We start from the raw sequence: 21,968 nt of genomic DNA, 5'->3' as shown, positions 1-21,968 counted from the left end.
GGGGTTGGGAGAAACCAGAATATGGTACATAGTGTGCTGTCTTTTAGAAGGACCAGGAGGAAAATAAACAACTGTGTTTCTATTTGCTTTATGTTTGTTTGTGAAGATTACCAGATGGGTGTGTAAGAAGCTCCCCTATGGGAGGCTGGATGGGGATAAGGCAGTAGCTTTTTTGAACATCTGGTCAAACCAAAAAGTTTTAAGTAGGGCAGCTGGGAGTGTGGTGTAGGGGGATCAGGGAAGGCACATTTGTGGATCATTTATCTTGGACAAGTGAATCATTTGGCTTTAGAAAGTTGTAAGAAGGGGTTGAGTTTTTACTCTCCAAAGTCAAGCATGAAAACCACAAATTCTGGTTCATGCTATTATTCCATGTTAGAATCACGTGTTGACCGAAAAAAAAAAAAAGCACAACGTAAAAGTTGAGAATTATGTTTTATCAGCAGATAGTTAACACCGAAATCAGATTGATTATATCCTTTGCAGCCAAAGATGGAGAAGCTCTATACAGTCAGCAAAAACAAGACTGGGAGCGGACTGTGGCTCAGATCATGAACTCCTTATTGCCAAATTCAGACTTAAATTGAAGAAAGTGGGGAAAACCACTAGACCATTCAGGTATGACCTAAATCAAATCCCTTATGACTATACAGTGGAAGTGAGAATTAGATTTAAGGGACTAGCTCTGATAGACAGAGTGCCTGATGAACTATGGACAGAGGTTTGTGACATTGTACTGGAAACAGGGAGCAAGACCATCCCTAAGAAAAAGAAATGCAAAAAAGCAAAATGGCTGTCTGAGGAGGCCTTACAAATAGCTGTGAAAAGAAAAGAAGCAAAAAGCAAAGGAGAAAAGGAAAGATATTCCCATCTGAATGCAGAGTTCCAAAGAAGAGCAAGGAGAGATAAAGCCTTCCTCAGCGATCAATGCAAAGAAATAGAGGAAAACAATAGAATGGGAAAGACCAGAGATCTCTTCAAGAAAATTAGAGATACCAAGGGACCATTTCAGGCAAAGATGGGCTCAATAAAGGGCAGAAATGGTATGGACCTAACAGAAGCAGAAGATATTAAGAAGTGGCAAGAATACACAGAAGAACTGTACTAGAAAGATCTTCACGACCCAGATAATCATGAAGGTTGATCACTCACACTCACCTAGAGCTGGACATCCTGGAATGTGAAGTCAGGTGGGCCTTAGGAAGCATCACTACAAACAAAAGTAGTGGAGGTGATGGAATTCCAGTTGAGCTATTTCAAATCCTAAAAGATGATGCTGTGAAAGTGCTGCACTCAATATGTCAGCAAATTTGGAAAACTCAGCAGTGGCCACAGGACTGGAAATGGTCAATTTTCATTCCAATCCCCAAGAAAGGCAATGCCAAAGAATGCTCAAACTACCACACAACTGCACTCATCTCACACGCTAGTAAAGTAATGCTCAAAATTCTCCAAGCCAGGCTTCAGTAATACGTGAACCATGAACTTCCAGATGTTCAAGCTGGTTTTAGAAAAGGCAGAGGAACCAAAGATCAAATTGCCATCTGCTGGATCATCGAAAAAGCAAGAGAGCTCCAGAAAAATGTCTATTTCTGCTTTACTGACTATGCGAAAGCCTTTGACTGTGTGGATCACAATAAACTGTGGAAAATTCTGAAAGAGATGGGAATACCAGACCACCTGACCTGCCTCTTGAGAAACCTGTATACAGGTCAGGAAGCAACAGTTAGAACTGGACATGATACAACAGACTGGTTCCAAATAGGAAAAGGAGTACATCAAGACTGTATATTGTCACCCTGCTTATTTAACTTATATGCAGAGTACATCATGAGAAATGGTGGGCTGGAGGAAGCACAAGCTGGAATCAAGATTGCCGGGAGAAATATCAATAACCTCAGATATGCAGATGACACCACCCTTATGGCAGAAAGTGAAGAAGAACTAAAGAGTCTCTTGACGAAAGTGAAAGAGGAGAGTGAAAAAGTTGGCTTAAAGCACAACACTGAGAAAACTAAAATCATGGCATCCAGTCCCATCACTTTATGGGAAATAGATGGGGAAACAGTGGCTGACTTTATTTTTCTGGGCTGCAAAATCACTGCAGATAGTGATTGCAGCCATGAAATTTAAAGATGCTTACTCCTTGGAAGGAAAGTTATGACCAACCTAGGTAGCATATTAAAAAGCAGAGACATTTCTTTGCCAACAAAGGTCCGTCTAGTCAAGGCTATGGTTTTTCCAGTGGTCATGTATGGATGTGAAAGTTGGACTATAAAGAAGGCTGAGCTCTGAAGAATTGATGCTTTTGAACTGTGGTGTTGGAGAAGACTCTCAAGAGTCCCTTGGACTGCAATGAGATCCAACCAGTCTATCCTGAAGGAGATAAGTCCTGGGTGTTCATTGGAAGGACTGATGCTGAAGCTGAAACTGCAATACTTTGGCCACCTCATGAGAAGAGTTGACTCATTGGAAAAGACCCTGATGCTGGGAGGGATTGAGGGCAGGAGGAGAAGGGGACGACAGAGGATGAGATGGCTGGATGGCATCACCAACTCGATGGGCATGAGTTTTAGTGAACTCTGGGAATTTGTGATGGACAGGGAGGCCTGGCGTGCTGCGATTCATGGGTTCGCAAAGAGTCGGACACGACTGAGCGACTGAACTGAACTGAATTGAACGATAACCCTTTATGTGAGACAGCAAGAGAGATACAGATGTATTGAACAGTCTTTTGGACTCTATGGGAGAGGGCTAAGGTGGGATGATGTGGGAGAATGGCATTGAAACATGTAAATTATCATATGTGAAGCAAATCGCCAGTCTAGGTTCGATGCATGATACAGGGTGCTCTGGGCTGGTGCACTAGGATGACCCAGAGGGATGGGATGGGGAGGGAGGTGGGAGCGAGGTTCAGGATGGGGAACCCATGGTGGATTCAAGTCAATGTATGGCAAAACCAATACAATATTGTAAAGCAAAATAAAGAAATAAAATTTAAAAAAATAAAAATAAAAAATAAAAGACACTTGCTCCTTGGTAGAAAAGCTATAATCAACCTAGACAGCATATTAAAAAGCAGACACATTACTTTGCCAACAAAGGTCCATCTAGTCAAGGCTATGGTTTTTCCAGTAGTCGTGTATGGATGTGAGAGTTGGACTATAAAGAAAGCTGAGCACCGAAGAATTGATGCTTTTGAACTGTCGTGTTGGAGAAGACTCTTGAGAGTCTCTTGGACTGCAAGGAGATCAAGCCAGTCCATCCTAAAGGAAATCAGTCCTGGGTGTTCATTGGAAGGACTTATGCTGAAGCTGAAATTCCAATACTTTGGCCACCTGATGTGAAGAACTGACTCACTGGAAAAGACCCTGATGCTGGAAAACATTGAAGGCAGGAGGAGAAGGGGACAACAGAGGATGAGATGGTTGGATGGCATCACCAACTCAATGGACATGGGTTTGGGTGGACTCTGGGAGTTGGTGATGGACCGGGAGGCCTGGCGTGCTACGGTTCATGGGGTCGCAGAGTCGGACACGACTGAGCGACTGAACTGAACTGAATCAAGTATTAGCATAATCTCTAATATTCCAGTTAGAGGTTAGTGAAATAAAATATAGTTTTTCCCCATCTATGTTCTTGGGCTTTGTTCTGCCTGTAGGAGCCTGCAGACCCCAGATTTGATCATTAGTACTTCTGAGTGCAGCAGAACTCTGGGCAGTTGAGTAGGAAACAGATCAGACTCAAGCTTCGAAAAGTATTTGGCAAGGCATAAATAACCATTATTCCATTCAGCTAGCAATTGCTGCTCTATACAGAAAAATGTGATGATGTGGTGCAATGGGTTATAACCGTGGAAAATCATTTTGATGGAGTGGACACCAAATTGCAGAGGCTGAGGTCAACACTGAAGGGCAGGGGGCAGTTGAAAATCATCGTGGAAACCTTGGGCTGAGCTGTTAAAGGCAAGGCAAGGAGATATCTCCTTTATTAAGAACTGCCGTGTTAAAAGGAAATCTTTTTTTTCTTGCCCAAAAGGAGAGGTGTTATCTTTCAATGCTTTGGTTTATAATGGATTCCATTCACTTAGCATACACAGCCACTATTTTATGATGAGTATCTTCAGTAGTCTCCTGTACTTGTACACCACTTTTTTAAAGTACGTTTGCCCCTGTTATCTTGTGTCTAAAGTAACTGCTATGGGTTGAACAGTCATATACTTTGTCAGTAGCAATATTGAGACTAATGGGGTCACAATTGTGTCAGCACGGAAAACTTGATACAGTAAGACCCCCTGGCATCCTAAGTTTCTCAGTGCTGGGTTTTCTGCTGAAGATTAGCTTTGGTAGAAAGGTGATGTACAGCGAGTTCTGTAGTGGGTTTAGTGAAGCAAATCTCCCCTAGAAATAAGAAATGTGGGCAGTGTATTACAGCTTTTGACATGTAATAGGCAAGATTCCAGAACATTTTGTGGAGAAAGTAGCTTGGCCGGTTCTTTCATTCATTCGAATATAGATTGAGGGCCCCATCCAGCCACTGACCAGAAGGGCACCCACACTTAACTCCAGCTCCCCTTCTCCCACTCTTCCTCCCTCCTTGTGCCTGCTACTGCTGATCACTCTGTCTCCTTCTGCTGCTTAGCAACGCTCCCCTGCCCCACCCCGCAGAGGTCGGGTTGGGGGGCCCCTTCATACTTGCATTTCTGACTCACTCCTTATCCTGTGTTTTCATTCTTGTCATCTGTTTCAACAGGAAGAAGGCGGTGTCTTCCCCCTTCCTTTTATCTAGTCCCAAGTTTTCATGTCTCAGCTCTGTGTTTTAATGAGAAAAGAAAAAGGTCCATGCAGCTTTGCCCTGAATTGTCTGTCTCCTAATTCTCAAAACAAATCAGCTAGAAAAATTGAGATGGACACATTTTTTTTTTTTTCTCCCTGACTGGCCAGTATTTCTTTTCCCCAGGAGAACCCAGAGCAGACTGCATGTACTCTTAAGCACAGAACTGCAGAGACTAACCCATATGTAGGTGAGATTAACAGTGATGTCAGACATGGTGACTCTTATTTCTTTTTTCCTCTTTTTATCAATAAGCTTTTCAGTGAAATCTCAAAAGATATTAAGAAAATATATTGCAATATATTACTACGTATACTTTTTTTTTTTTCCCCCAGGCCAGGCTTTATTGGGACTCCTGCTGCAGGGTGGGGGTATATGAGAAGAAGCCAACAGGTTCCCCTGCTTACTTTGCACCCCAAGGAAGGCTGAGCTTGTTCCTTATATGGGAGAGGGTAGGGATGTGTCCAGGGGTCAGGTAGGAGGGGTGGCTTACTTAGGTGGTCTGCCCACCCCTTAGGTGGTGTTGGGTGCTGGAGCATGCTTTTGCTCTTCATGGCAGTTGGGTTTTTTGGTCTCTTTGTATCCTTTGCCCAGAATCTGCCCTAACTGCTCATGCAAGCAGTTATTTTTCATCCCATATAGTTTCTTTGTATTTTATTGCTGGAGGAGAGGTTGTTCAGGTATAAACTTTGCAGCAGTGCAGCAAAGGGTCCCAGATCCCAGACCTGTCTCATTCCCCACTGAGAGACTCTACATTGTTGTTCTTAAGATGCTCAAGATTCTGAAACTTCTTCCTGCTGGACAGGGACCGCAGACCTTAGCCTACCCTAGAGGTGTAGACGTCCCTCCCTGACTGTTCCAAGGACCTATAGGGACCTGGGCCACTCTCCACTGGAGTGGGCTGAGTTCCTTGAGCAATCATGAGCCTTACATCAAGCTGTTGGAGCCAAAAGGACACAAACTTAACCAAAAGGTTAAACAAGCAAGGGATGTAATGGAGAACAATAACCATTGAAGGACATAGAAAGAGAAGGAACCTGGTTAACTTTGGTCTTCCTTAATGTTGATAAGGGAGGCAATATCACCTGGGCTTGTTCAGTTGAGTTCAGTTCAGTCGCTCAGTCGTGTCCGAGTCTTTGCGACCCCATGGACTGCCGGGCCTCCCTGGCCATCACCAACTCCCGGAGCTTCCTCAAGCTCCTGTCCATTAAGTCGGTGATGCCATCCAAGCATCTCATCCTCTGTCGGCCCCTTCTCCTCCTGCCTTCAGTCCTTCCCAGCATCAGGGTCTTTTCCAGTGACTCAGTTCTTCGCATCAGGTGGCCAAAGTGTTGAAGTTTCCGCTTCAGCATCAGTCCTTCCAATGAATATTCATGACTGATTTCCTTTAGGATGGACTGGGTGGATCTCCTTGCAGTCCAAGGGACTCTCAAAAATCTCCAACACCACAGTTCAAAAGCATCAATTCTTCGGCATTTAGCTTTCTTTATAGTCCAACTCTCACATCCATACATGACCACTGGAAAAACCATAGCTTTGACTTGACAGACCTTTGTTGGCAAAGTAATGTCTCTGCTTTTTAATATGTTGTCTAGGTTGGTCATAGCTTTTCTTCCAAGGAGCAAGTGTCTTTTAATTTCATGGCTCCAGTCACCATCTGCAGTGATTTTGGAGCCCAAAAAAGTAAAGTCTCTGACTGTTTCCATTGTTTCCCCATCTCTTTGCCATGAAGTGATGGGACCAGATGCCATGATCTTAGTTTTCTGAATGTTGTGTTTTAAGCCAACTTTTCACTCTCCTCTTTCACTTTCATCAAGAGGCCCTTTAGTTCATCTTCACTTTCTGCCATAAGGGTGGTGTCATCTGCATATCTGAGGTTATTGATATTTCTCCCAGCAATCTTGATTCCAGCATGTGCTTCATCCAGCCTGGCATTTCACATGATGTACTCTGCATATAAGTTAAATAAGCAGGGTGACAATATGTAGCCTAGGCTTGTATTTCCTTAATATTAAATTTTATCCGTTCTGGCACATTGATCCAAGTGCAGCAGGAAGCAGTTGTTCTGTCAGAAGATTATCAAGGATCAGACAATTGTCAAGAACCATGTCAGCCAAGGGAACAAGAACATTTCCAAGTCCCTATAAGACTTCAAATAGGAGCCAACCCTCTACATCATTTTACTTAGCTGTCCGATGGTGCCTATCTTTTGAACAGGTATCTCAGAGCTTCTGGCTCACAGGTATACTATTTTCTGTTGTGACCTGCAGGGTTTCTGAGGGTAAAAGCTTTAGTCTGGACAAGTGTACCCAACTAGATATCCCCTGCAATTTGACAGCAATCAGTTCAGTTCAGTTCAGTCGCTCAGTCGTGTCCGACTCTTTGCGACCCCATGAATTGCAGCACACCAGGCCTCCCTGTCCATCACCAACTCCCGGAGTTTACTCAGACTCATGCCCATCCTGTTGGTGTTGCCCTCCAGCCATCTCATCCTCTGTCGTCCCCTTCTCCTCCTGCCCCCAATCCCTCCTAGCATCAGGGTCTTTTCCAATGAGTCAATAGGTGGTCTTGGAGAGACCCCTCTCTCCAGGTTTTAAGAATTTGGTCCCCCCCGGGTTTTTTTGTGTGTGTGCGCGTGAAAGTACTACTCCTTCCTCTGTATTTTTAATGGGGGCTGGCTGTGCCTTGTGGGCCTAGTCCCGGATTTGCTTAATTTGCTTTTTTTCCCCTCAACTTTACATTTGCTTTTTAATTTTGCAAAGCTTGACTTTGTTTCTTGCCTGTTCCATGAACTCTGTCTTGTCCTGACAGTGCCCTCAGCTTCTCAGAAGCTGGTAAACTCTGTCCCTATGTTCTCTCAGGCATTTGGCAGATCCTCAGTATATTCTGTTAATTTTTGTTGGCCGCAAGGAAAACACTAATTCTTTTAACAGCTTCACTGAGGTATAATTTATGTAGCAATATAATTCACACCGTGTAATTATAATGTGGTTGAATGATGATGAGTCTGAGCAGGCTCCGGGAGATGGTGAAGGACAGGGAAGCCTGGCGTGCTGCAGTCCATGGGGTCGCAAAGAGTCGGACACGACAGAATGACTGAACAGCAACATCATTTGTCCTTTTTAAGAGTATAATGCAATAGTTTTCAGTAAATACACAGAGATGTACAGCCAGCATCAGAGTCCGATTCTGGAACATCTCCATCACCCCAAAAAGATCGATGTGTCCTTTGGCAGGCACCACTGTTCTCACCCTGAAACACAACCACTGCTCCACTTTGTGTCTGCGTGGATTTGCCTGTTCTAGAAATTTCATATAAAGAGACTTACATAAATAAATGGTCTTCTGAGCCGGCTTCTTTCACTTGGCGTGTTTTGTGTGTGTTCAGGAAAAAACTAATTCCTCATTTGTTTCCCCTGTACTAAAATTCTACAGAAAAAAAATTGGGAAGGCATAACAAGCATTTTTTCCCCAAAATAATTCATCTTCATATAATTTCTTCATGTATGCAATTTACACTTATCCATTTATTTAACTTCCTATCTTTTATTACCCCTACACCCCGATGTCCTAATCCCTGCATCCCAAGCCAGTTATCTGTGCTCCTTCTCTTCCTCTTTACCTCCATCTGCCTAGCATTTTCTGGGTTCTTCCCAGGTAGAGGTGATACTAGATATTCCATGTACTCTTTTTTCTTTTTCACTGTTTTTTTAATTGGAGGGTAATTACTTTATAATATTTTGTTGGCCTCTGCCATATGTCAGCATGAATCAGCCACAGGTATACATATGTCCCCTCCCTCCTGAACCCCTCTCCCACCTCCCTCCCCATCCCACCCCATCCCACCCCTCTAGGTTGTCACAGAGCCCTGGCTTGAGCTCCCTGTGTCACACGGCAAATTCCCACTTGCTCTTTCTTTTACTTATAGTAATGTATCTGTTTCCATGCTATTCTCTCAATTCATCCCACCCTCTAACACATGCATATGGAATCCTGAAAGATGGTACAGATGACCCTGCTTGCAGGACAGCAATGGAGATGCAGACATAGAGAACAGATTTATAACAAACATTTGAAATCAGATGATGTCTCTCTGTCTCTCTCTTCTTTTTATTGAAATCAGACGGTCTCTCTTTCTGGTCAACAAATCCATTGTTGACCAGAAGTTGAAGGATTTGGGACCCTGTGACAGGGGACACACTAATGGCAGGAGGAGCTAGCCTTGCAGTTTCACGGAGTTACAACCCTGACTACTTCTCTTAGACCACCACGGCTGTGTTCTTAGGGATCAGAGGAGAGTTAGTCATCACCGTTGTTGAGCTCCTACTATACAGTGGGTACCATGCTAAACCCTTGATGTGGATTGCTTCCACAAAGTTATTATCCTCATTTTCCAAAGGTTATTATCCTTATTTTTACAGGGAAGGAAATTAAGATGAGCGATTTTAACACAGAGGTTAAAAACCACCTGCCCAAGATCACATAGCTCAGTTGGTAATGAATCTGCCTGCAATATAGGAGACCCCAGTTTGATTCCTGGGTCAGGAAGATCCGCTGGAGAAGGGATAGGCTACTCACTCCAGTATCCTTGGACTTCCCTTGTGGCTCAGCTGGTAAAGAATCTGCCTGTAATGCAGGAGATCTGGGTTCGATCCCTGGGTTGGGAAGATCCCCTGGAGAAGGGAACTGCTACCCACTCCAGTATTCTGTCCTGAAGAATCCATAGTCCATGGGGTCACAAAGAGTTGGACATGACTGAGTGACTCACTTTTCACTTCAAGATCACATAGTAAGCAGCCAGACTGACACTAGTTCTTTCAGACTCTGGAGGCTGTTTTCTTAACCTGTATGTTCTGGTACTAATTAATGAGAAGCTGAAGAAAAAAAAACAAAAAAACACTAGCTACAGAAACCCAAAAAGCAGAGCTCCATGCAGCCAGGCAGGGCAGCTGGGATGCTTGGCTCCCTCAGCTGTCCCTGGGCCCTCACACATCCCTGCCCCACGAGAGAATTCTCTTCACCGTAGTCAGTCAGTACTGTTAGAGTCTGATTTTCCTAGCCAAGAGGTTACAGAAATGTGTCATTTGAAGAATGAGTTCCACCTGGAACGTTCTGTTTCCTCAAAGGTAAGAAGTAATTATGTGGGGAGACGTATTCCTTTAGAACAGCTCCTCCCCGGATAACCCAGCCTGTGGTTTTTGGTTACAGGATGTGACCAGGCGCCAGGCCAATCTCCCTTATTTTGCGAAGGACGTTATAAAGGGTGGGTTTGTAAAGTTAACTCCCAAAGCAACTGACGTTCTCTCCTCTTGATGTGCTCTTCTGCCCTGGCGCGTGTGCGCGTGTTCCCTACGCAATGGCGACGGTTCGCACAGCTACGAAGAAACTTCCCAAGCTGCCTGTCTTCCTGGAAAACTCCTCCTCACGCCCTAAGTTCTTCTCAGCCAGAAGCTCAGTTCAAAGCAGCAACCAATGGACTACCTCTTGCTCCTCTGCAAACATTTTCTGATGAGGAGATGATGATAAAGAGCACAGGTGAGTGAAGCCGGGTTCACCACACTTCCCCTCAGGTCACGGCGTGGCCTTTGGTATGAGATCACATGGCCTGTCACAGGACTGGGGCGGTGTTCTCCTAAGTTTGTGAATGGAATTTTTGTCATTAATTTTAAGTCTTCCTCTTTTCCTTTTTCTTTAAAAATTAATACATGCCAGATTTATAAAATAAAGACTTATTAGTATTTTTTTTTCCCCTACAGTTAAAAAATTTGCCCAGGAACAAGTTGCTCCTTTTGTTTCAAAAATGGATGAAGATTCAAAAATGGAAAATTCCGTAATACAAGGATTATTTCAACAAGGGGTATATAATTCATGATTATTCTAATTTCAAACTTTCAGAAATACCTTCCAGTGTTAAAATGCATGCATACTTTTAAATTTAGGAATGGTAATGATGGCATAATTTCCTAGTCAGAATTATGTGACTTCTCTTTCAGATTGAGAGCCTAGTTAAATTTTTTTTTTAAATTGAATTAACTTTTAAAATTAGAAATACCGGTGCTTTTTAAGTAAAAGGTTAGAAGCAAGAGTGATTTCTTCAGACCAGTGGTATTAAACTGGGGTCTGTTTTTGTTCCCCAGAGGATATCTGGCAATGTCTGAAGACGTTGGTAGTGACAACTAGGTGTGCTACTGACATCTTGTAGGATGCAGGCAAAACATCTCAGAGTGCACAGGCTGGCCTGCTGAGACACAGAATTATCCAGCTTAGTAACGCCAAGGATACGAAAACTTGCTTTAGTAAAACTTCACACCAGAGCATCTACCTGAATCTCTGTGTATGTAGGAAACCTAAAAGCAAGAGGTTCATATCTGAAATCCATCAGAATAACCCAGGCAACCAGTTTCCAACTTTTTAATTAGAAACTCATGGTGCTTTAATAGAAGCACAGTATATAAAATAGATAAAAATAAAAATGTTCTGACTGTGAGTATAGGGAGAGGTTATCAGCATGGGAGCCCCACGGAGAACATTTCAGAATCACCGGGCTCTTCATCTCTCCCTTCTGTATAGGTGAGAAGATTTTTCTTGATTTTTTTGGAATACCAAGGCTCTCCCTGGTAGCTCAGCTGGTAAAGAATCTGCCTGCAGTGTGGGAGGCCTGGGTTCGATCCCTGGGTCAGGAAGATTCCCTGGAGGAAAGCATGGCAACCCACTCCAGTATTCTTGCCTGCTGAATCCCCATAGAGCCTGCTGGGCTACAGTTCATGGGGTCACCAAAAGTGGGGACATGACTGAGCGACTAAGCGCACACATGCAAGGCTACCCCAGGTGGCGCTAGTGGTAAAGAACCTGGCCGCCAATGCAGGAGATGTAAGAGACGCAGGTTCTATCCCTGGGTTGGGAAGATCCCCTGGAGGATGGCATGGCAACCCACTCCAGTATCCTTGCCTGGAGAATCCCGTGGACAGAGGAGCCTGGTGGGCTATTATCCATGGGGTCGCACAGAGTCAGACACTTAGCAACTTAGCACACAAGGCTATCCCAAAACTAATAGTCCCTATTAGTTCAGAGCCATTGGCTTAAATCTTAACCAGTTATCGTGTTTGAAAATTAGCCTTTTCCAGTAATTGTTTTATTTCTTACTGTTCAAATAATACTAGCTTTTTTTGTTGTTGTTAAATACCATACAGTAGTAGTTTTTCAACTTTCTTTTAGCAGTGAAACTGTTGGGAAAATAGAATCTTATGTGAAGTCACAGTGGTTCAGAAAGCATCCACTTCTCAGCCAGGTCCATTTACAGAACCTCAATTCTCTGAGAGGTCTTGGGGTCCCACAGTTTGAGCTTCCCTCTCTCGAGGGGGTAGTTCTTGCAGGCAGGGTCCTTTGTAGCGACAGGTTGCCTGCCACATCGCAGTCACACACTCCTTGGGGGTCTGCGTCCTTTCATATCTTGCATCAGCTATTCTCGGCCTCACGTGACTCCTAACTTCTGACCTCTGCAGAGGTCACCTGCCAAGATAACTGACAAATATGTCCATCGGTGACCTTTTTAGAGAAGCAGTGTCTCTGACACCTGTTAAAGATGTGATAGTCCAACATTCTCACGCCTCCGTCAGCCTCCAGGCACCTCCCAGTCCCGAATCCTTCCTCAGAGGACATCATTGCGGGTTTGCTCAGCCCCTCTATCCTCCCCCTTGCGGTTCTCACTTCCTGTCAGCTAAGTTTCCCATCAGCTAAAAACATAACTATACCCTGGCTGCAGGGCGTGCAGCTCCCTACGACCTGGAGAGAACAGAGAGAAGCATTCCTCTGCCTGCTCACGGCTTTGTGTGTCCCCCCACCCACCTCAGTAAAAGGCAGAAGTTTTACTCTACGTGAAGAGAAGTCAGAGTATTCACAGTTTTGGGTCTTGAATTACATGTGCACACATTCTCTTTCTGAAACGAGGATACTTAGAAAACGGAATACTGTGAATGTTTCCTGTTCCAGACGGAGGACTGGTTACTGAACAGTCAGGCAGTTAACTGAAAAGCCTTGACCAGTTTTGACTATGATTGTCAAGCAGCTGGGCCTTGTCTTGTGTGATTCTAGGAAACACTAGACCACATGTGGTCTGCTAACCATATGAACTTGCTGAAATAGTCCCCAAAAGAATGGTCATTCAGTTATTCATTCAATTATTATCTCAGTTTAAAGGATCAAGGTGGAGGGGACTGACTCAAAGAGATTCTGCTCAGTGAAATTGGAGATATTCGCTGCTTTCTCCAGTTTCCTTATTACATACTTTATTGCTATTCCATTTCAGTATCCTTCAAATTATTTTACCTCTCTTATTTCTGTTTTTTAGATACCAAAAGCAAATAATTGATAGTTCTAGCATGTCATTTTATCTTTTGAAAATATATTTCTGTTATAGATTTTTCTGTTACAGATTTTTTTTTGTTATTAGAGGGATAGAGCCATACCAAATAAAAATAAGATATACGTACAGAATTTAAAAATTAAGAACGTATATAGTTACAAATTATTTTTGAACTCATTCTTGCAAGAAATTGTCCCATATAAAAAATAGCTTTCTTAGTGTGTGTTTCCTTCTTTTTCCTTTAGTTGATGGGTATTGAAATTGACCCAAAATATGGAGGAACGGGAGCTTCATTTTTTTCCTCTATCCTAGTGATAGAGGAGTTAGCCAAAGTTGATGCATCTGTGGCTCTGGTATGCGAAATTCAGAACACATTAATTAACAGGATGATTGGAAAATACGGAACAGAAGAACAGAAGGCTACCTATTTGCCCAAGCTAGCTACAGAAAAGGTGAGTTGACATGAGTTGTTGAAATGGATCTGATCTTGTCTAAATGTAGGATGTTTTCAGGAGAAAAGTAGCTACAGTGTTGGCTTTTCTGTTTAAGACCACAGCACAGCACCACTAATTACCCAAGCAGTGCTCAGTAAATTAATGCTGCCCTGGTGGCTCAGATGGTAAAGAACGTGCCTGCAACGCCGGAGACCTGGGCTGGAAGGGTGTGACACCCCACTCCAGTATTCTTGCCGGGAGAATTCCATGGATAGAGGAGCCTGGTGGGCTACAGTCTATGGGATTGCAAAGAGTTGGACATGACTGAGTGGCTAATACACACTAGAAAAATACACTCGGAAATTTAGAGAATTACCATTGCACAATTAAATTATTTCTGTTTTGGGCCCAATTATATCTATTATTTTGATTGGTAGTTTCATTTACATTGCAATTATGAAAACCAGTTTAATGAAACGTAACTTTGAATATGTGTGCTTAGATCTTTAAGTCTGACCTAGACAAATAGTGGGATATATTTTGGGAAATAATGCTGTCAGAATGCCTTTACTATTTTGATATGTACAGGCTTTTGGAAGTAGCTAAAAGTTTTTGATTTTCAAATGTTGATTTTGCTATAAGTGGGTATTTGTTATCCAGAATATAAATATAATAAATATAAATATAGGTCTTAATTTGGAATTTTTTCCTTGCATATGTAGGCATCAAGTATCTGCATTTCAGAGGCTGGAGCAGGTAGCGATTCATTTGCTATGAAGACCAGAGCTGATAAAAAGGGAGATTATTACATCATCAACGGGTCAAAGATGTGGATTAGCTGCGCTGAGATTGCTGGGCTGTTCCTGGTGATGGCAAATGCAGACTTTTCTGCTGTAAGTTTGAAGACAAACGTGCTCGCCATTGCCCCCCTCATCTTTTCTCTTTGTTTCTTTTCCTTACTTCCATTTTCTTCTTAGGACTTAGTCTTAAATTCTTCATTCTCCTCAGAATTGGAAAGGTTAGACAGCCAACATCTTTTCATCCGCTTAATTTACTAACCTCCTAAAACAAATATGACAATTGACAATAAATTTTAGCTACATGGAGGACCATTGAATTAATCTCCTAATCTGTTAGACAGGAGGCTAGAATCTTGAATTTTATAGAATTTCAGATTTTCTGTTTAATAAAGAATTTAAATAGCTATTTAGTACATTTATTTATTTATCTTTGATGTGGATCATATTAAGTTTTTTATTGAATTTGTTACAGTATTGCTGCTGTTTAATTTTTTTGGCCAGGAGACATGTGGGATCTCAGCTCCCCAGTCCCTGGTTGAACCCACACCCCTTACATTGAAAGGTGAAGTCTTAACCACTGGACAGCCAGGAAGTCCCCTAGCACATTTTTTAAAATTCTTTTTCTAGCACATTTATTTTTAAGAATGTTTTATTACATTCTTAAAATAAGAAGAGCTTATTCTTATTTAGAAGAAAAAGGGCTTCCCAGATGACTCAGGAGTAAGGAATCCGCCTGCCAGTGCAGGAGTCACAGGAGACACTGGTTCAATCCCTGAGTCTGGACGATCCCCTGGAGGAGACAATGGCAACCCATTCCAGTTTTCTTGCCTAGAGTATCCGTCATGGACAGAGGAGCGTGGTGGGCTACAGTCCATGGGGTTGCAAAGAGTCGGACATGACAGCACGCACATACACATTCAGTTGAAAAATAGACATATAGCAAAATGGTAAAGATTGCTTTTGTTTTTTCTCTAGGGTAACATTTAATTAAATTTTGAAATTTATAAAATAAAGTTAAATTTAAGTTGGGGAATTAATCATGTAATACTTTTGTGTTGCTTAATAATTTTAATAGCAACAGTGGTTTCTGAAAGTGTAAAATAAACAGTAAAGTTCTTGATATTGAGTCTACTTTCACCACTCTGGCTTCATAACACACGTGGTGCAATTCTGAGTTCATTAGTAACTAGTGCTAAAGTCTGCTTTTAGTTTTCTGTTTACTTTGAGCCCTTTGGAAGTAACAGATCTTCTCAGTCAAAGTGGTGATAGCATTTTAAATCTGCATTTCAGGGGTATAAAGGAATTACCTGCTTCTTGGTCGATGGTGATTCCGAGGGCCTTCATATAGGGAAACCAGAGAACAAATTGGGAATCAGAGCATCTTCCACCTGCCCAATCACATTTGAAAATGTCAAGGTGGGTATCTTAGACAAGGAATAAGCTCTGCCTATACGTATAGATGCGAGTAAGGTATCAAAATTACTAGTCCTACACAGGAGAGTATTTTGCAAACCTCTTGAACAGTGATCTTCGTTGAGGTCATGACCTCAGTGTGCTTCTCACAAGCGTTGACACCAAGGACAGAAACCGGTCTGCCCAGCCGCTGTCTCCAGGGCCATCTCATTCGCCGTTTAGCAGCCTGGTACTTAGAGTGCACCAAACGTGGCTTTGGAGGAGGCCACAAGGTGGGGCTGTTGCCCAGGAAGAATGGAAAACAGCCGGGCAGCCCCCCGCAGGTGAGAGTTGAGTCTTAACAAAAAAAGCCGGGATGACTAGAATGAGGTGCTTCAGACTTGACTGAGTTAGGGCAGGGTGCAATCCGTCAGCTGCCACTGGTCAGCATGTCACCTTTCTGGCTCCCTGGTGACTGTCTGTGTGCTCCTGGGGTGTCCTGATGGTGTCGTGTGACCTCACTGCTGCACCCCAACTCTCTCTCTTCTCCTCATCTCTCTTTGCTTTCGCCACGCTGCCCGCTCTTGTCTCCTAACTGCTCATGTTAAGAAGCTAAGTGTATTTTTTTTTTATTTCTCTCCTGCTCTCTATAAAGCAGTTTTTTTTTGTTTGTTTGTTTTGTTTTTTTTTGTGGCCATGCCACACAGCTTGTGAGATCTTAGTTCCCCAACCAGGGTTCAAACCTGTGCCCCCAACAGTGAAAACGCAGAGTCCTAACCACTGGACCGCCAGGGTTTTTTTTTAATTGCTGTCTTTTTTTTTTAATTGATCCTAGTCTAGATTTTTAAAATATGAGTAAACAGTTTAATCTATTTCTTCAGTCCTCCTTTATCTTGTGTCCACACGCATGTGTCCACGCACATCACTCCATTGATTTTTGTCGCAATAAGTCTCAACAGAAGAAAAAGACTTACTACCCTTACATGTTTTCTGTTATTCCTAATAGTTTATTCACATTGTAGCATACAAGTAAGAGTTTGGGGAGGGGGGGAATTGTTATTCATTTATGTTGTTGTTAATTGCATGAGATTTCATTCTTCTAGATTCGACAGATGTCTGTGCTAGGCTCTGGAGGAAGCAGTAGTGAACAGCGTGGACTTGAGTTCTATCCCTCTGAGAGTGCATGGGAAGCCGTTTAGGAGTTACAGAGACATACCGGACAATTTCCTTGGAGTTTAATGAATACTATGCTAGAGTGTTATCACAGAAATTGAGAGTATATGTGCATTTGAAAATATATAATCAAAATGAATTATGGCAAATTAAAGTGAGAAATAACTGCACATTTTTCTTTTCAGGTTCCAAAAACAAATATCCTGGGACAAGTTGGACATGGCTATAAGTACGCCATCGGGAGTCTTAATGAAAGCAGAATAGGAATCGCTGCACAGGTTAGTCAGATTTTAGCCCTTTAACTTGAGTCTTCTACACACAGTCAATTAAAATGTGAAAAGGAAAAAAAAAAATCAGTAAAACCAGTGAGTATTTGGAAGCTTGTCAACACAAGATGGCGCCCTTCCCTTCCATGAAGTCAAAGAATAGCTTCTGGCTGTGATTTCTTTAAAATTCCACCTTGGTCAATTATGTAATGTCCTCAGACCCAAACAGTGGCTTAGAGCTAACAGTTTTTTTCTGCTTTGGGAGCATTAAAGTATTATGTCATACCTGGATTGATAACAAGTACATTGTAGATTAATGTGGTATTTTTTTTGAAAATCAACTTTTCAAAGCATGCAATTCATTTTGCAATTTTTAAAATTAAGAGTAAGTAACATTTAGGGGAAGACCCCGGGAGGGATTGGGGGCAGGAGGAGAAGGGGGCGACGGAGGATGAGATGGCTGGATGGGATCACCGACTCGATGGGCATGGGTTTGGGTAAACTCTGGGAGTTGGTGATCGACAGGGAGGCCTGGCATGCTGTGATTCATGGGGTCGCAAAGAGTTGGACATGACTGAGCGACTGAACTGAACTGAACTGAACTGAACATTTAGGGGGCTTCCCTGGCAGTCCAGTGGCTGACTCCATGTTCCCAGTGCAGGGGGCCCGGGTTTGATCCGTGGTCGGGGAACCAGATCGCACGTGCCACAAGGGAAGGCGAAGATCCCAGGTGCCACAACTAAGACCCAGCACAACCAGATAAATAAACAAACACTTAAAATAAGTAAATAAATCTTTTTAAAAAAGGAAGAAGTTACAATCTATTGTGGGAGTCTCTGTAGGTAATGAAAGATTTTTACTTAGTGATTTGCATGTGAAAATCAAACAACTTTTTGGCCTGGCACTTAGAGATAAAATGACAACAATTAAACAGATATATATGATAAGAACTATTCAAATTTTTTTTTTTACACCAAATTTGCCCTTTAAATAGCATATTAAATTTTTCTATTAGATGACACCAGTTGTTTTCTAGAATCACAAAATGAAATCTTTGGTTTTATGAATTCATTTTTGTAATGTATTAACTTTTAATCAGTGAGTATTCAGAAAACAAAAACTTACAGCTTTTAGATTTTGAAGATACTGCATATATTAACTATTTGGAGTAGTTAAATTATAATTTTACTCTAGATTTTTCTTCCCTGCTGTTAATCTGCTAATAAAATATTCTTAGCTCAAACTTAACCCATATTTCCCACAAAGCATAGATAACATTTCAGTAAAGAGAACTGGCTTATCTGTTCTTTTTTAAAGTTTTTCTGTGATTCACCTTCATCACATGTGGCATTAAAAACTATAGCACTGGATTTTGTTCTTCACCATCTCCTGGAGTTCGCTCAAACTCATGTCCATTGATTCAGTGATGCTGTCCAACCATCTCATCATCTGTCACCCTCTTCTCCTCCTGCCTTCAGTCTTTCCCAGCATCAGGGTCTTTTCCAGTGAGTCAGCTCATCGTAATCGGTGACCAAAGTATTGGAGCTTCAGCTTCAGCATCAGTCCTGCCAATGAATGTTCAGGGTTGATTTTCTTTAGGATGGACTGGTTGGATCTCCTTGCTGTCCAAGGGACTCTCAAGAGTCTTATCCAGCACCAAAGCTCTTATTAATCCTGATCATATACAAGATGGACCAGAAGATAGAAGGTTCAGAAGCGATAAAATTTCTGAGGCTTAGTTTGTGCCTAGAGACTCAAGCTTAAAGAAGAATTTGTAAAAGTGGGCATAACCATACCAAAAAGTCTACCTCCATGCTGGAATCAAATGTACTCTTCTTCATAGGAAATTACTCACATTTTCTCCCAATTCATGACTTTATGACTTCCTAATCTAAGCTTAGCGACAGTGGCAATAGAACACAGAGAAAGATGGAAAACCCTGCCTTCCTGCCTGCTTAGTCACATCCGACTTTTTGCAACCCCATGGACTGTAGCCCACCAGGCTCCTCTGTCCGTGGGATTTCCCAGGCAAGCATACGGAGAGGGTTGCCATTTCTTTCTCTGGGGAATCTTCCTAACCCAGGGATCGAACCTGAGTCCGATCTCTCCATACTCTCTCCAGTATTCTGTATTTCCTGCATTGGCAGGCAGGTTCTTTACCCACTGAGCCATCAGGGAAGTGTTCTCCCAATTACTAGACCTTAAGTTCTATAAATGCAGTGGGTGAAGGTCATTAACATATGCCTCACCATCTTGGTATGCCTAATTCTTTCTCTACCCCAACTTTTCAATTTGCCTGTAAAAAGAATTTGTAACCTGAATAATTAAGAACATAAACTATTAATAAAAAAATAAGAAAGTCTGATTTTTTTTTTTAACAGATGCTGGGACTGGCTCAAGGCTGTTTTGACTGCACTATTCCATATATTAAAGAAAGGGAACAATTTGGCAGAAGGGTATTTGATTTTCAGGTATGTAATTATGGGCATCTTTCTACCGTTCCATACTCTGTTGTCTTCCTGTTAATGAAAAGCTTTGTTACAAAGTCGCAAGGGAATCCTCTCTGGGATTTTAATGGGAGAGGCACAGGAAAGAAGGAATAGGTCTCAGTGTGTATACTTGTGACTGCCTTGACCTTCTCCAAGGGCAAAACAGTAGTCCTTGAGGCCTGGTTATGGCATGATTCAGGATACACAGGTGAGCACTTGGGAGCTGCCTCTTCATGGATTCCAAGTTCCAGAGCCTGGGGTTTGTGGTCAGACATCCTGGGTTAGAATCCCAGTTCTTTGTCTTGCTGGCTTAGTCCTTGAGCATGTTACATCACCTCTGCAAACCTCAGCTGCTTCATCTGTAAAAATAACACTGCGGACTCTTTAGGATGATTTGGAATCAAATAGATGTTTTAAGGGGCTTCCCTGGTGTCTCAGATGGTAAAGAATCTGTCTGCAATGCTGGAGACCTAGGTTCAATCCCTGGGTTAGGAAGATCCCCTGGAGAAGGGAACAGCTACTCTCTCCAGTATTCTGGCCCGCAGAATTCCATGGACAGAGGAGCCTGGCAGGCTACAGTCTATGGGGTTGCAAAGAGCCGGACACGACTGAGTGACTTTCACTTTATTTCAGATGTTTCAAGTGCTTGACACAGTATTAAAAATAACACTTACATTTTTAAACATAATTCTATGATAATTTATCTTTTAAATTTTGGCATGCATGCTACATTGCTTCAGTTGTATCTGACTCTTCTCGACCCCATAGACTGTAGCCCGCCAGGCTTCTCTGTTCATGGGATTTTCCAGGCAAGAATACTGGAGTGGTTTGCCATGCCCTCCCTCCTCAAGGGAATCTTCCCGACCCAGGGATCAAACCTGCATCTCCTGCTACTCTTATATTACAGGTGAATTCTTTACCACTGAGCCCCCAGGGAAGGCTTTAAATCTCGGCAGTTGTAAACAATTTACCTGAACTTTGAAAAATTTTTCAGAAGCAATATGTGGAGTGGTTTATTTTAGACTGCATGTTTTAAGCTACCTTCCGGTGGCTCAGACAGTGAAGAATCCACCTGCAATCAGGAGACTTGGGTTCGATCCCTAGGTTGGGAAGATCCCTTGGAGAAGGGAATGGCTACCCACTCCAGTGTTACTGCCTGGAGAATCCCATGGACTAGAGGAGCCTAGCAGGCTACATACAGTCCATGAGGTCAAAAAGAGTTGGGTATCACTAAATAACACTTTTGCAAAATGAATGTTTATTTTCGGGCAAGTATGTTTTGCGTCTGTCAGTGTTCCACATCCAGGCAGGATTTTGACGATGAGCTGTGTTTCCAGAAATCGTGATTCTCTGAACCGGGTCTGACTATTCCAGGGCCTCCAACACCAAGTGGCTCACATGGCCACCCAGCTGGAAGCTGCACGATTACTCACATACAATACCGCGAGGCTCTTAGAAGCTGGAAGGCCAATCATCAAAGAAGCGTCTATGGCCAAATACTACGCATCAGAGGTAAACCAAGCAAGAGTCATGCAGTCTTTAAAAAAACTTTTTTTTAAACTTTTTATTTTATACTGGAGCATAGCCGGTTAACAATGCTGTGATAGTTTCAGGTTGCAGTCTTTTAATTTTTAAGATATTTATTTATTAACCTTGTCATTTAGGAACATTGCCTAACATTGTCATTAGGAACATTAAAACATTTGTTTGTCTTTCAAGTAAAATAACATGGACCTTCGAGTTCCTACACAGGAAATGCAAGAAAGTAAAGCTGCCATAGGAGGGTGCTTTAACTCTGTAGGGTTTCCATGTTCTCATGGCTCTCAGGGGGAAACCAAGTCACCCAGTTCAGGTGGAAAACCCACTGTAAATCCCTAGGTGAGCCTCAGCTGAACACTGGCATCGTGGCTGTGGTTTCAAGTTGGGACAAAGCGAATGCCCTGGAGATAATGTGAAGTAGAAAATAGCAGGAAAAGGCTGTCCACATGTTGACTGTACTCTGCATGTAACATGGTGGACCTGGGCGGAAACTTGGTCGCATCACGGGGCTAGGCAGTATGTGTCATTCCCTGGCCTCAGATATTTCTTTAACCCCTTCAGCCCTCAGGTCTAATCTTGTGCCTCAACCTCCCTTCTGAGCTCCAGACTAACAGATCCGCTTCTGCTTTACCCGCCACGGCCCTCCCCTGCCCGCCACCCTCCCTTCCCACCCTGCACAG

General features: G+C 42.6%; 1 protein-coding gene across 1 annotated transcript in view; it reads left to right on the top strand.

The window, feature by feature from the left end:
- Positions 1 to 21,968, top strand: part of ACADSB (acyl-CoA dehydrogenase short/branched chain) — a 32,445-nt gene that overhangs the window by 7,552 nt on the left and 2,925 nt on the right. The window contains exons 2-9 of the mRNA XM_043475192.1: positions 10,209 to 10,368; positions 10,590 to 10,690; positions 13,441 to 13,647; positions 14,352 to 14,522; positions 15,720 to 15,845; positions 17,180 to 17,272; positions 19,642 to 19,731; positions 21,124 to 21,261. Coding sequence (XP_043331127.1) covers positions 10,209 to 10,368; positions 10,590 to 10,690; positions 13,441 to 13,647; positions 14,352 to 14,522; positions 15,720 to 15,845; positions 17,180 to 17,272; positions 19,642 to 19,731; positions 21,124 to 21,261 — 1,086 coding nt within the window. The remainder of the gene's footprint in view (positions 1 to 10,208; positions 10,369 to 10,589; positions 10,691 to 13,440; positions 13,648 to 14,351; positions 14,523 to 15,719; positions 15,846 to 17,179; positions 17,273 to 19,641; positions 19,732 to 21,123; positions 21,262 to 21,968) is intronic.

This window comes from Cervus canadensis, chromosome 8 (assembly GCF_019320065.1).
Source record: "Cervus canadensis isolate Bull #8, Minnesota chromosome 8, ASM1932006v1, whole genome shotgun sequence".
Taxonomy (NCBI): domain Eukaryota; kingdom Metazoa; phylum Chordata; class Mammalia; order Artiodactyla; family Cervidae; genus Cervus; species Cervus canadensis.
This window is presented reverse-complemented; position numbering and strand designations above follow the sequence as displayed.